The 16,264-nt window shown below is 33.0% G+C and overlaps 1 protein-coding gene across 1 annotated transcript; it reads left to right on the top strand.

Moving 5' to 3' along the window:
- The first annotated feature begins 1,809 nt into the window (after positions 1-1,809).
- Positions 1,810-2,265, top strand: LOC139526514 (uncharacterized). The gene has a single exon (XM_071321668.1). The coding sequence runs from the start codon at positions 1,810-1,812 to the stop codon at positions 2,263-2,265; it is 456 nt and encodes a 151-aa protein (XP_071177769.1).
- Positions 2,266-16,264: the final 13,999 nt, after the last annotated feature.

The following is a 16,264-nucleotide window of genomic DNA, read 5'->3' as shown; positions in this document are numbered from 1 at the left end:
ACCAAGTATTTTTCTCTCCAGGGAAACACTAACTGAGTAAAAATGCATTTTGAAATATGGTGGAGTTGCCATACTCTGGAGAGAAAACATCAAGCATTTAATAAAGAGACTTGAGGAGGGCAATGAGAGAATCGTCTGTGTCAAAGTAAATGTGTCACCTAAACCGTACATCCTAATGTTTGTATACATTCCATGCAGAGGCTCCAAGTGTGTTAACTCCGAGTTCAATGATATACTTGACCAATTAAGAGAAATAATTAATAAGTACTCCCCAAAATATCAATTTGTCTTGTGTGGTGACTGGAACTGTGATTTATCTAGGAGATCCCAAAATATAAAATTGTCAGAAAGGCAAGCTGCCCTGAGGAAGTTTCTCCAAGAGACAAATCTTACCTTCAATGAGACTGATGTTACCTTTATACATCCGAATGGCCAAGAAGTCTCCGCAATTGACTATATCTTCAGGAGCAATGAAATAGATCCAGATCTAAATCTCACAAAACGCCAAGATATGTTGCCTTCAAATACCTCAGATCACCACCCCATTCATACTACTATACAATGCCATTTTGAATCAAAAATTAAGAAAGTAGAGAAGAACCAGAATCCATCAAAAGTAAATTGGTCTAAAATAGACCTGGAAAAGTATCAAACAGAAATTACAAATAAAATTATTGAGCTTGAAGCCAAAGAAAAAATTATTGACGTCAAAGATCTCATTAATGCCTTAACTGTAGTCCAAGAAAATTTTCAAAAAAGTCCAAACCTCATAAACAAAAAAATACTCATATCTGGAACGATGAGATAGCTCTTTCACTGTTAAACCAAAAAAAAGCCTTATTTGATTGGAAAGAGGATGGTAAACCAAAATCTGGTAAAAGTGCAACTCTTAGAAAAAACTCTAGATCTGAACTTCGTAGAGCAAGACGGCATGAGATAGCTAGACCGAGGGATGAGAAGTATGCCGAAATTATGAATACACGGTCCGGAGACACCAAATCATTTTATAAGTTAATAAATAATCAGCGCAAGCAAGGAAAGACCTCTATAGCTGAAATTATAGTACAAGGAAAAGTATATGACAATACAGCAGAAGAAATAATAAAGGGGTGGAATGAACATTTTGCTAACCTGGCTACTCCTGCTGCTACTCCTGAGGCTGACCATACCAACAGGGAGGCAGACATTGATGTCATCATGGAATCTTGTCTTGACGATTCAATCCCAATTTCCTTTTCAGTTTTGGAGGTCAAGAATGCTGTTAACAAATTAAATAAAAACAAATCTCCGGACATTTATGGAATAACTGCAGAACATTTCATCCATGGTGGGCCAGACCTGACTGGTGCATTGACAAAAATAATTAACAACATCTGTATATCATGCGTTATCCCAGATTACATTAAGATGGGAATTTTATCACCAATTTTGAAAAAGAAAGGTTTGCCGACTGATCCGAAAAACTACAGAGGAATTACAGTCCTTCCTGTTATTGGTAAAATTCTAGAAAGACTTCTTAAGGAACATCTGTGGCAAATAATCGCTGCCATCCAAAACCAATTTCAGAGAGGATTCACGTCTAAAATATCACAATTATTTTGCGTTCTTCTACTTAATGAAGTGATTATCGATGCAGTTTACAGAAAAACCCCTTTATATGTAGCACTGCTCGATGCAAAATCGGCCTTTGACGTCGTAAACCATTGAAGTTTATATAGGAAATTATATCTAGCAGGGATTTCTGGTTCATTATGGCTACTTTTGCATGATCTAAGTGTTGGTGCTCAGACATCAGTTCGATTGGGAAATATGGTCTCTGAACCCTTTGATATTAAGCAGGGAGTTAGGCAGGGAGAAATATTAAGCACAGAATTATATCAACTTAATATAAATGATGTTCTTAACCAAGTAGAGGACAGTGCACTGGGATCCTATATTGGCCACATCCACTGTCCTATACCAACCTGTGCAGATGATGTCACTCTGGTAGTAAATTACCCTACCAATATGCAAACCCTTTTGTCAACTGTGGAGAATTACAGTCAACAGAAGAAGTATTCATTACAGCCTACAAAATGTAAAATTATTAAAACTGGGAAACCAAAAATAGAGGATAATTTTAATTTCATATTAAATGACATACCCATTCAAAATGTTGAAACAGCTGTACATCTAGGAATTACCCATAGTAGTAACCCGCGGCAAACCATTCCAATCCATTCCAGGAAAACATCAACAAAGCAAGGAGAACGATGTACAGCTTGATGGGAACAGGCATGCATGGCAAGAATGGTCTTAATCCCGTAGCATGTCTGCGATTATTCCAAGTTTACGTGTTACCAGTACTCATTTATGGCCTAGAAATACTATTACCAAATTCTACTCAAATGGAACCAATTGAAGTCTTCTATCGGAAAAGTATCAAACAAATTTTATCTATCCCCAATAACACAACAGACATGGCTGTATATATACTGTCGGGTACCATTCCAGTAATCAGTAAAATGCATAAACTATCTTTAGGAACCTTTGCAAACATTTCAAGACAGGAGAACTCTATAGAAAAACAAGTTGCAGAAAGCCAAATTCTTATCTCAACGGGTGTTAAGGACAGTTGGTTCACAAAAATTAGATCTTTATTAATTAAATACAGCCTACCATCAATTTTCAACATTTTAGATGAACCACCCTCGAAATTAAAATGGAAGAACCTTATCAGGAAAGCAATTGACACCTACTGGGTTGATCATGTGGTGACCATGTCTGTTTATTATAAGAGTATTTCATATATTTCTACAGCTAATTATAGTGCGGTGACAGAAGTGTAAAAAGTCGTCTAGATCGCGAGTTTAATCTCCCCAAATAACACACGGCTAAAAATGGTCTTAACTTAAAGACAAATATGTCGTCTTTAGTTTTTGCCCTGTCGTCAGAATTTCGTACGGTCACTTTTTTCTAAGAAGTCGTTTTAATGGTAGTATATTGGAGAGTTTCAACCCCCCTTTTTCAAAATGAAAAAATGTGTATGTTTGCTTACATTTAATTGAAATATTTTTTCCTGAAGTTATTTTTATATGTCAAAATATTCCATTCAGTATTTTATTTTCTTCTAATCTATAAAATTTGCGAAGTTTAGACTATTTAAAATTGAGGTAATTTTAATTGCAAATTCAGACTCAAACTTTAGTTTTCTCTTCATAGTAGCAATAAAAATTATCCCATAATATTTTAAGCATATAATATTTAATTAAACAAATTAGTGATAAAAATTTCGGAGCCAAAATATGAAAAAAACCTTAAGAAATCAATGGAAAAAGAATGGAGTAAATATCTTCAATTTCAACACGGAACTCAATCACTTGCCTTCTATCACAGTTTGTGTATTAGTCAATAATTTGCTCTCAAATGATATATGAAATTACACCTTTTTCGCTGTTATAAACACATATTTTCAATTAAAGTGCACTGATATATGCCACATACTTTGTTTGTATATGTTTATATTCTATGTTTTTTCGTTAAAAAACATCAAACATACTTTTTCAGAAAAGTCTTATTGTAAAATCAAAATAATTGACGGATATTTTCAGTAAATATTCCGTGATATGTCAAGTCCTTAGCAACTTGCTCCATTAACTTCAAAGAAAAGACAAAAGTCGTTACATTTTATGCAGTGCATAATATGCCAAAAAAAAACCTCGATTGAAATTTTGAGTCAATTTATCAGTTTAGGGAAGTCAATTTTTGTATCTGCATTGCATAGAAGATTGCATGAGGTGAATATCAAGCTGTTTCATGCACTAGCTGTTAATTTGAAGAACTCCGTGCAGGCAGTTTATCATCGTTCATGCTACAAAACTTACACAAGTAAACATATTTCTTCCCTCTTTTAGAGCGAGGAAGCTTCTAGTCTTATATTTAATGACGACATACAATTACCTGACTGTTGTCCCTTAGTTTCGGGTATTTGTAAACGTTCTAGAATGCAGTCGTTAAACTGGAGCGCTTGTATATTTTGTTACAACAAAACATTTTAGAAAGATAAAAAAATTACTCAAGTTTAAATCCGATGAACGTATTAAAAATGTTTTATCCGTGTCAGATAAAGTTAAAGTTGAAATAGTTTCCCGTCCATCTTTTAAACTTCAATCACTCTGTTATTTTGGTTGCATTACAAATTATTTGCTAAAAACGTTAAAAAAAATTCTAACCCGTGGAAGCAGATATCTCAAAACACGATACTGCTTTTAGTAATTTTATTTTGGCTATTGACAATGATTTAATGGTCATTCCTCATGCACGGTTACTCGATAAATATAGATCATTTCTTCCGGCTGATTCTAATTTAAAATATTCTATATGTAAAATGCAGTCTTAACTAATTTATTTCTATAGAAATTCAGTTGTCAAACAACTTCAACAAGTTCAAGGCAAATATAACATAATATTTAGTAGCAAAATAAATATTTAAGATGCCATATAAGCTTCTAGTCAATTGAAAACTGACCTCAAAATCTCAATGTCAACTGTAATAGACACAAATAACGGACAGATATTTCATTCCGCTGCAAGTTTACTTAGAAAAGACATCGAAACTCTAAAGAAGACTACCCAACTTCGGATGAATTGTCTCTTCCTTCTTAATTCAGCCAATGCCTTCGTATTTATGGCAATTCATTCTATATTTACTCAATGAAAATGCATACAGCCAAGACTATTCTCAGGAAATGGCATCAGAGAAATTGTGGAAATGCTAAGCAATTGTTGAGACAATCGTTTTTGTTTTACTCCTTTTCGTTTAGGATTGGCTTTACAAATGTACCATGAGTTTGGTTCAAAACACCTTGTTGAAACATTGAATGCCAATGGATTTTATGCTACTTAAAGTAAAGTGCGACGCTATCTAATGTGTTGCCAACCATGAAATTGAGCGAATTCAAGATAGTGTGTACGTCTCTTATAATGTTTCCCCAGCATCTTTGCAGACAAGCATATGGATGTCATCACACCTTCCTAAACCCCCTTTTATATCTCTTTTAAAATCTTGGATGAATTGATAGGGATGGTATGAAGCAGTGGTATTTTTTTAGGAACAAATGTCTTCGGACTTCCTACAATACCTTGTCTGTACTTGTAAAGAAAAACTCAAAATATCGTGTTTGCTTTGAGCAGAACCTTTCATGTGCAGACCTGTGGCCATGAGTGAAATGTGTAGAAATATTAAAACATGTCTTGTGACGGTTGATGAAAATGAAGATGATGGAGATAACGGTTGATTTGGTATAAAGTTTGCTGCACTGGTACACACGGTTCCAGTCCCGAGGTTAGGGGAGTGTTGGCGTGCCCTTAAAAAAGTTAAACCCCGCCAATATCTGTATTTGTCTGTTTCAAGTCACGAGACGGTAATGCAGTGTTTGTCGTTTGTTTCTATATACTATATTTGTTTCTTTCTTATTTATTTTGTACATTAATCAGGTCGTTAGATTTTTTGTTTGTTTTACATTATTCATTTCGGGAATTGAAGACTATGCAGTATGAATTTTACTCATTGTTGAAGCCCGTACGGGACCTATAATTGTTTATGTCTCATTTGGTCTCATTTGGGGAGTTGTCTCATTTGCAATCATATCACATCTTCTTCTTTTTTTATATGGAATACTTTTGAAGTTTGGGGTACGTTGCAAGGGATAAAAGGGGGGATAAAGTTACAAAACCTATAATGTAATAGATATTAACCAGAGTTAAATACACAACAAAAGATAATACTATGGTAGCAGTAATAATTGTGAAAAAAACCCAAAAGCAACGAGTAGTCTATAAAAAAAACCTGAAGTATCCGCAAATTCAATTTGAGGTCATACTTGACTGTAGTGTTCTATGGCTTTGGTTTGATGACTCACCCACTATGATAGTTTAAAAAATAATTTTAAAGTATTGTCCTACATGACACTTGATTTTTACCTGAAATTGATATCTTTCATAAGGTTAAGGTGCTCTAAACATTTTATAGGTTGAAAACTTGATTTTTGAAGTTTTGTTTTTAAACGTCGTTTTAGGATTTTTTTTGATAAAAAAAATCTCAACGATTAAGGTTTATGTATAAAAACAAACATTACTGAAACCAAAACAGTATCATTTGTATATAGGTAGAGTTTAGAAATAGAAAAAAATGTAAAAATTGAAACCATCCCAAACTTTCACAGATTTTTACATATGACCTTTGACCTCAATTTAAAAAAAATGTGACCATATCAAGTCCTGACGACAGGCATATTATTATAGTACACGATTTCCTCTTTCCAATGATATATTATGTAGGTGTGTGTTCGGTGGGGAGATTAAATTCCAAAAAATCTGCCTTCAGTCACCGCACTATTATAGTACTGGTCATCTTCACAATGCTCTGGCAAGTATCCAGACTTCTGCAAAAGACATCCAACGTCTCCCCATCAAACTACGACTCCTTACTGGTACATATATTCTCCAATGTAACAGGGCAGCTTTTAACCAGATTGACATCAACCCAACATGTCTTTTGTGTGAGGAGGACTCTGAAACAATATATCATTTCATTCATTCATGTCCTGCTTTAGCTTCTGCTAGAAATCATCACATGCTTGAACTTTCACATATTCTCAATAATAGCGAGCTCTGCGTCAAGTGTAGATCATTAGAAAAGCTAGAGATTAGTACACAACTAATATTGGATGCTAGTGCCTTGCTCTGTAATTGTCAATGTAAATGTGGATGTACTGACTTTCTTCATCTTGTAGAGTACATTAGTAGAAAACTTTGCTTTGCGTTGCATATTAGACGTAATACACTTTTATTAACATTACCGACGAATAAAAAGAAAGGGTCACTTGCAACCACTCGGTCAAAGGCGTGAATATTTAAAATCTAAATTGTTCTGTTTTAGATTTTTAAAAAGTGTGAGAAACATTTGTGGGTGTTATATACACCATTATTCATTCTACTCTGAAACCAGAGGTGTGCCTTTCAAAGGCAGGATATTCGTACAAGACAAGACAAGACAAGACAATGGCAGAATAGGAATTTATAAACGGTATTTTTTTGTTTTTCCATGTGATGCATAATAAAACTGAAATGTTAAATTGAGTATGTTATAAAATTTCACTAAGGAATAAAGATGATTAATTATTTATGTGTCATATTATGTATACCTTTTATAGTAATCCATTTGAAAATCAGGAAAATCCTCTTTCTGTTGTGTTATATGTCTTCATGCGTTTTGCGTACAAAATTATAAGCATTATAAAATCTGAAACCATACCTTATTTGGATATGTTTAAGGTTTCCCGCTTCTGACCTTCAAATGGCCAAGGAACCCAAATGATTATTCGTCCCAATCTATACTATCACATTAATTGCATTATGTTTTAATTCCGGAATGTGTTTATATTTGCAGTTAGAGTCAATGATATTATCAGATCTTACCTCAATGTCCAATAGTATTTAATTTGGTCCAAGGACCTGTTATTGTATACATGCTAGAAAAGTACATATAATTAAAGACTATTTCGGGATTTTAAGCTATCAAGAATCTTTGTTGTTTAACATATGTTAAACTTATTAACTTAATTTCAGCACCGTTTCCTGGCAAGTTTGGAACATGCGGTACGTTCGATACACGAGCAATGATGACTATTTTGGATGAGTACAAATTAATCAATGAACGACGTTGTGGACATATATGCTCGAATAGAGAAAACTGTATGGGGTTCAATTATAATATCGTCAGCAAATCGTGTGCCCTTGTATCATCAGGAGAGGTAATACACACAGCTATTGTACCTCATTCGGTTTTCTACACACGTGACCTACCTGTACAAAGTGCTGACCTCTATCTGGCTTGCTGCTAATGTATATTCTAGTTTTATTGTATTGGTGGGTTTCTGTAACTATTTCATATTCTTATTCCCAATGTTCCAGATATATAAAACACGTTTGTTTCTGGAAGTCTGATGACTACTGTTACATGACAGAAAGCTGATAACAACCTGAGCGAGAGTTAAGTTACTGAAGAAATTCGAATGTTTAAAGACATGCATTTTCATTGAATAATATTTTATTTTTATTACATATTTCTTTATTTATATTGCATAAGTGTTCATTTGTATTCTATTAAATGTTTCCAATTTCCTTAAAATGACTTTTGGATTTATTTCAGTTTATTATTTCTGACTAAATGTGACTAAATGTGAAAAAGTGACATAATTTGGCAAACAAACAGAATGAAATCATTAACATATTTACATCTCACTACATACAAAGAACAATTTCCAGGAACAAAAACCTGCATTGCTTACACCCTATTCATTTGAACTTTGGTTGTGTCATTGGCAATCATACCACATCTTCTTATTTTTATAATTCATTTTGGAATTAAGACAACCAAAATTAGCAGGTTAAAAAAATCCCTCGATATTTGTTGTCAACAAAAGTTCTGATTAGTAGTGCACTAAATATTACATAGTTTTCTATTGAGTTGAAATAGCTGTTTCAATAAGACCTATTTGATGTCTCCGATAAACGAACCGTGGGAAAAACAACAAAGGACTTGATGATACACCAACACTTTCACTTTAATAAGGTACCAATCATTTCTAATTTGTTGGATTTCCCCTTTGGCATCTGATAGACTAAACACAGTAGTCGAATTCAGATTTTTTACTTTAACACATTTAATGATAAAATTGGAAGTTTTATTTTGTACCAGTACAACACTGAAACTGAGTTGTGTTCTTTATAAAGGAGATACAATATATCTGCGTTGGTTTGTTAAAAGAATACAACGAGCTCATGGTCGATAATTTCAAATAACCATCTAATTATCTTGAAAGATGCACAAGAAACAACAATCAATCTAAAAGTTTACATGCAGAGCGTTTAAATCATAAATACATAGAAAAACAGAATTGCATGCTATTTCACTATACTGTACTGTAATTTCCATTATAGATACATAGAAAAACAAGACTGCATGCTATTTCAGTATACTCTACTGTCATTTCCATTTGATGATTGTGAATCATGAATGGATGAATTAAACTTGTGTAATAGTTATATGAGCTACATCGGTTAGAAATCAAACTTATGCTAATAAATATCAATACATCTGTTAATTTATTTCGGGCGTAAACCATCTCTATGTTAAGTCTGTAACTGTTTGATAATTGAGTTGATATAAGAACCCTACAAAACAGACCACAATTTATCTTTTACTTTATATTTGAAGGTTCCAAAAATCAATCAAAGTATTATACATATACACGTAAACGTGCAATTGCATAAGATCGATTTATATCCGACGCAGCTAATAATACGGTAACAAATAAGATCAAGTTAAACATTTAATGGACTGAAATACCTCACGGCTAATTTTGGTCTTATTTTGAAGATAAATATCATACCCTATGATTGAGGCATGTCGTAGAGTGCCAACGTGGTGTAGATTATTGAAAACTGTGGCCAAGGGTCAAAAGGGGGATTTGCAATATTTGGGCATTTTAGACAATTTCTCGGTTGTCCATCATGATAAATGAGACTTTTTTCTTTGGAACCCTACTCTAGGAGTACTCTACGAATTCTGCTTGTCATGTTAATGTCTGATTTCCAGAGATTAGTGATGTATACCCTCGCTTCCAACATGTAAGAAAAAAAATCTTTATCTATGGAAGTTATCAAGAAAAAAAAAATAGGCATACTTAATATTTAGCTATGCAATAATATATGAGTACATATAAAGATATTTTTGAAAAAAGTTTTGTTAAAATGCCCTAAAGAACTGAGGCGAAATAAGTACTGTTAAGTTAACACCCAGTCTATGATTTAATGATAACATTATGTAATTCATTACTGATTATTTAAACCCAAACAAATGTTGGAACTATAAAACAATTGTCTTCGTGCATAAATGTCAGTATGAACATTTTATAGTATATGAAGTTTTTGTTATGTTAATTTGTCAATCAGTACAAGAGCAATAGCATTTTGAGAACTTTTGTCCCCCTTTTTTTTTATAAAACAAGACAAACAATGGCATATATAGCAGACTTTACTAAAACCGATTTGAAAGCCCGATATATACATGATCTGATATAAGTGAACTACAAACAAGCACGATTCACAGGGATATAACGCTACAAAAGAAGCTGTCTAGGTATATAAAAAAAAAGTAAAATCACAAAAATACTGAACTCCGAGGAAAACTCAATCAGAAAGTCACATGGCAAAATAATACTCTTACACTAGACATCGATAAGAACGTTCATTTGAAAAGGTAACGGAATACTAAGTAAAACATATGGGTGGATGCATGGCATGTCATACTTCCGATACAAATATATGAATATTCGATACAATATCTCCAGTTGATTTGAAAGCGCACCAACCGCTTCCAGGTCCGAGACCACTGGCAGGTTTGTTTGTTTTGTTTTGGTTTATTTGGTGTTGTTGTTTATTTTGTTTTTTGGAGAGAGCGAGACCTGACCATATCAAATCGGAGGCCACTAACAGCAGAAAACTTGAAATATTTGGCATTGAGATTAATAGTTCAATCATTTTCTTTATCGTAGCAATCTTCTAAACCAATCTAATGAGTTGGCTTGTTTCTACAATAACCACTGCCCTGACAACAACAAATGTTTGTGCACGACAAATTCTGTATGTAGCATACGGCAGATTTGCTACAAACAGTTTCGCCTTCACATATCAAACAAGGTCCTGTGAAAAGTCAAAGGAAATTGGGTTCAACATACTAGCATTCTGAAAAATTTTGGAGCTTTTCTCACTATCCATATTTCAAAGAAGATCTAGGTGGTGGTTTGGCGATCTAAGCATTCATCCGGAGGTACACTCGAATAATGTACTGTCTGAATGATGTTTCTGAAGGAGGTAGTCTCATAAAGTAAGCACCCTAAGAAAACGCCGACTTTAATTATGAGTTAATGTACTGATTGAGCATTGCTTCTGAGATCATATTGATCCTGGATGAATTGACTTTTCACTGCAACAGATATTTCAATAATAAAACCAGTTAGATTGACACATTTTGATACATGCTTGGGTTTTGTTTCGGTGCCTTGTAATTGTCTTTTTTGCCATTTCCTATTAACGAAGACGTGTCGCATCCTGTAAGAGCGTGCGTAGCTGGTGATGTGCAACACACCAGTGTTCTAATAACTAAAAAAAAGTTGCATATGTCGTTTACAGGTATAACCGTCTTGAGTCTTTGGTTGAAGAAACGCTTCCAGTCTGAAACCATAATTCATCATGTTTGACATCTGACGAAAAGACCTAATAAGAAATAAAACAAAAGTATCTTCATTTTAATATAATGCAACCCATGGAATCACTTTTTATCATCTGTGCATTATCAAACAGAGGCGGCAGAATTATTCTCTTATCTGCCTCTTCAGTCACTTACAGATCCTGCACAAAACTGCTTTACAGTCTATAGATTTTGAAAAGATCCCGCTAAGAATATTTCGTCACGTTCTTGCAAATCAAAATAGTCATCTACAAATCTTATCAACCTCTGTTTATTTTCAGGTGCACAAAGAAATTTCTTAAAATCTCCTATTGATCTGTATTCAACTTGGACGCATTCACGGTTTCCTTTCTCAATTTTACTCCTTATTCTTTTTGCTGATTTTGTAGAACGTTCCACATCATATCGATCAAACACGGCTATAACACACCCGAAGTTTTCAAAACAAGTTATTATGGTTTAAAAGGCGTCCTCGACCAAATCTCAATATGTTGTACCTTTATACATAAAGACTTTGTACAATATCAATACCATCTCTAACCAGGAATGAATTGGGTTTTATTACACGGATATCACACACTCTGCTAAAGGTAACCATTTCCGTACAATATCACATAAGAGTGCATTCTTATCATTATCCATATGAAAATAATTGTCATCTTCTAACTAAGCAAAACATTATCAAAGAGGTAGGAATAAATTGTAAAGCAGTGAACTTCTATATTTCGACGGAAATTGATACGGAAATAGATAGAAATAATTTGAAATTTCGAACGTTCGTAAACTGCTTTTCACAATTTTGTCCGCATCATGGAAGAATCTGGAAAACAGAAACAAAATGTAACTAGCAACTATACGACAAAAATGATGCTTTTTTAACAAACAGATCATCATTTAGACTTTGTTTTAGTTTTGGAAAGCACCATTATGTTCCGACTGATTTGAAGCATCAGAAGAAAGTTATTATTTTTATTTATTTCACCCAGTAGTTAACAATGCATGCTGAATGATGCAGTGCCTTGTCCTTTAAGGTATTTATGGAGATTAAAATCACTACTGAATAGCTTACCATGTAATTTGCTTCATTTAAAACATAATCGGCACGCTCAAATGACTCGACATGCCTTAATTTCTCAGCTCGTTGTATGACTTTTGTCTACAGAATAAACATTTGGACCAGTATAATGGTAATGTCATGCAGCGTGTTTTAATGAAAGTTGATTCATCTTCACACGAATTGTTTTTTTCCTAATTCAAATGTATCGAAATATATTCTTCTTGTACTTGTAAAGGCTTTATATTAGAGAATTTTAGGTTTTTTGACGAACTTAAACGTAAAATACCTTAACATTTAAAAAAAAAAATGCATGTATTTTATTTCGTTTGAAATAGGGTTTTTCCCGTTTGCTATTTGTAGTTAATATTTACAGATGGGAACTAGTATAACTAGTTTGGATACTGGTTTTGTAACAGTATGTACTATTTATAAGTTTGATGTTAGGTGCAGGAGGCACGAGGAAAGTTTTGGCGGTTTTTATGGGTGGGGTTTAAAGGTACTATATAAAGTTTGGGATTTAAATGTATTAATATCGAAGGTGCTCGCAGTTACGTCGGATTGAAGTTGGTCACATAGGTATATGTGCAGTTGCTGCTATGTTTATTGTACGTACAGGCGTTGGAGGCATTAGCCGGGGGAAAAGAAACGATGCGAAAGAGGAACAATGTTATATGTCATGTGTTTATATAATGTTTCGATTGAAGAAATATGTACAATTCAGTAAAATAAAATATTGTATCGCAAGAGAAAATAAGATGTTACTGCGAGCAACTAATCCTATATCTGTGTTTGTCTTGTTTATAGCCTATTGAATTAGAAATTAAATGCTTTAAATTCGGACGAGCAGGGCGAGGGAGAATTTAATTATTGTTATCTCCCGTTGATCATTAAACTTGGAAATTAAAAAAACAATCGTATATTTTGACGTACGAAATACACTTAAACTTGGTAATTGTAAAATTGTGTTTGTCTCCCTTTCTCCATTTAGTTCAAATCTATTTAAAATAGCGTATTCCACGACCGAGAGTTTACACTTATATCTGAACAGACGAAAAGGCAAACTTTGTTCGCAGGGGACACAGGTATATTTTGAATGATATACAGTTAACAATGTTTCCTATTTTCGTAGAAAAAGAGTTTCTTTTCAACTAATTTGTCAATATGGCGTGCCGCGTTCAGGGAGTATAAATGAGGTTTTGAACATATTTATTCTAAAAAGGATAAAGTTGAATAAACATTGGAACCAGTATAATGGTAATGTCATGCAGCGTGTTTTAATGAAAGTTGATTCATCTTCACACGAATTGTTTTTTTCCTAATTCAAATGTATCGAAATGTATTCTTCTTGTACATGTAAAGGCTTTATATACTACGACCTAAGCTACTTAACTTGTTCTTATTTAATGGAATTAGCACTGCCCATAATTTTCAGGATTTATTCGAATTGTTCTAATGTTGTATAAAATTAGTCTATTCTAAAAGCTCAACAAGAATAAAAACACCTCAAAAGTTATTAAACCTTAACATCAGTACTTATTCAAACACCTAGACACAAACATTGGTATAAATCTATATTCTTATTACAAAATATAAGAAAATACACATTTAATTCATTGTGAAAAACACAGCAATTCATAATTCAAGGGAAAATAGGAAAAGGGAGCGTTTCATGACTCATTGAGGTGAATATTGAATAGTGCAACTGCTATATGATGAGTATTATAAAAAGGCTTGTAAAAGTTGATTTGTATGTTCTATCAAACTTTGATTTATTACGACTTTTTAAGTATTGGTTGTTCCACTATTTTTTGTCAAACTCGACTACGGTTGTTGTATGCAAGAAATTTAATATACTTTGAAAGACAGTAAAATGTCGCATACAATTCAATAAGCGTTCCCGTCTTTGATAATAAAAAAGAAAAAAATGGAAAATCACGCATTACTGCGATTTTACAAAAACACTGCACCGTGGGTAAACTCTACGACAGGGCTAACATGATATATGTATTCTCTATCATCTTGTAGATTTTCAGCCGTGAGGTATTCTAATAAACTCTTAAAATAAGCGACTTTTTCTAAATTTGTCAATCACTATATTATATTGTTCATGTTGTTGTCATCAAAGATTTCATCAAAGCAATTCGAATAAAAAGAGAAAAAAACTTGCATTAAAGATTAATGAAAACTTACAGGTTGTATGACACATTCATTTTACAATCAACTATCTATTTAAAATCTAGTCCTATCAAACTTATTTAAAACAATGAATAATGCAATTTCTCAATCAATGAATTATGCAATTTCTCAATCCATCAATCATTTGAAACTTTAATTTTAAGCGTTTCACTGCAGGTTGTAGCGTTACACTGAAAACATGACACAACTATTTAACGTCAGATTAGGGTGTTTGATACTTTTTGGTATATTTTGGGCTATTTACATTGCAAAGGGTATGTATTCACTAAATAATAACCTTCATTTCTTATCTAACTAATACATTTTTAAGTATGATAAATTAAACTTTTTGATTTCATATTAAAATAATATAAATAAGTTTGAAAGTGATTCTGCATTTCTTTTTTTTTTTGTATTTGAGATATTTTATTTGACAATGGTCATGTTGTTATTTTCCGTAACTGTGTTGTGTATCTGTTGTCGAGAAATCATAGTTTTTTTAATTTCAAACTTAAATATCTTTATTCTGTCATGTATAAGGGTAGGAAAATTTTTGGTGAAGTGATGGTTTAGAAATAAGTAATAGCTTTTCTAAAAAGCTTGCCGTTTTATAGCTTATTATGTTGTTCTGTAGTTTCATCCATTCAAAATATTGCTCTGCATATAAATTTGAATTGGGGAAAAAGTGGAATAGAGTGAGGGCCACTATAGTATTTTAAGGGTTACACTTATTATTTTGACAATGTAAGTAGTGATTTTTAATCCTTGGACAGAGCTTATTTTTTACATTACTTGCGTTTTTGCCTGTTCATATTTCGGTTGACTATTTTATGAATCAAATTCTCAGTAGACAGGTCACTTTTACTTTTTGTTTTTTTTTTGGTTGTGTTTGAGAAAAGTGTGATCAATATCTTTCATAAATTGTTCCGATAAACCACTCACAAATGTTTTAGATCCAAATAAATCTTTATTTAACAGGAACGTATTGTCCATATATCATACTTATGCAGGTTCCAGTAGTGTATAAGGGTACATAGTTCCTGCGGGAAAATTTATAAGGCGTAACTCGGTTTAAAGTCGGTTCTGAACAAAGTTGACAAATTGACATGTTAGGAAGTAAAGTAAATACATGTGTGACTCACTAACTGTTACTTTCTGTGTTTATATTGGTCTTCTTGTTAATTTTGTTTTAGCTTTATATCAATTCGATGAGATAACCCCTTTTCAACTGGTTTTTACAGTTAGTATTTACATAATAGAAAAGAAAGGCTATGGGGTTATCCATCCAGGACACAAAATCAGTACATGCACAGCAAAAACAAAAAAAGCGAAGGAACAGCGCTTTTATTGATGTATGTTGCGCTTAAATACCACTGTCCCAGGCAAGGAGTAGGTTGGGCGTTCATAATATAGGATAACACTGCAAAGTTTGCTGTATGCCTGTATCAAAATCATGATCCTAAATTCCATTGTGTCCGTTTTTGCTGTGTATTATACATAAATCAACGACAAGTCGTTGGTTTTATCGTTGTATTGTTTTTACTTTTGTCATGTAGGATCCTATTGGAGGTTGCAATGCGGTGTCAGTTTGTTCATTGATAAATACCGTAGAGTGACGTATATATGCTAACATGTATGCAATTTTGTCATTGATGGATAATTCACTCACGTAATCATACGGCATCTTCTTATTTCTATGTTATAAATATCTGACTGGATAATTTTCTGACCGTTGCAAA

Source organism: Mytilus edulis, chromosome 6 (genome assembly GCF_963676685.1).
Source record: "Mytilus edulis chromosome 6, xbMytEdul2.2, whole genome shotgun sequence".
Lineage (NCBI taxonomy): Eukaryota > Metazoa > Mollusca > Bivalvia > Mytilida > Mytilidae > Mytilus > Mytilus edulis.
This window is presented reverse-complemented; position numbering and strand designations above follow the sequence as displayed.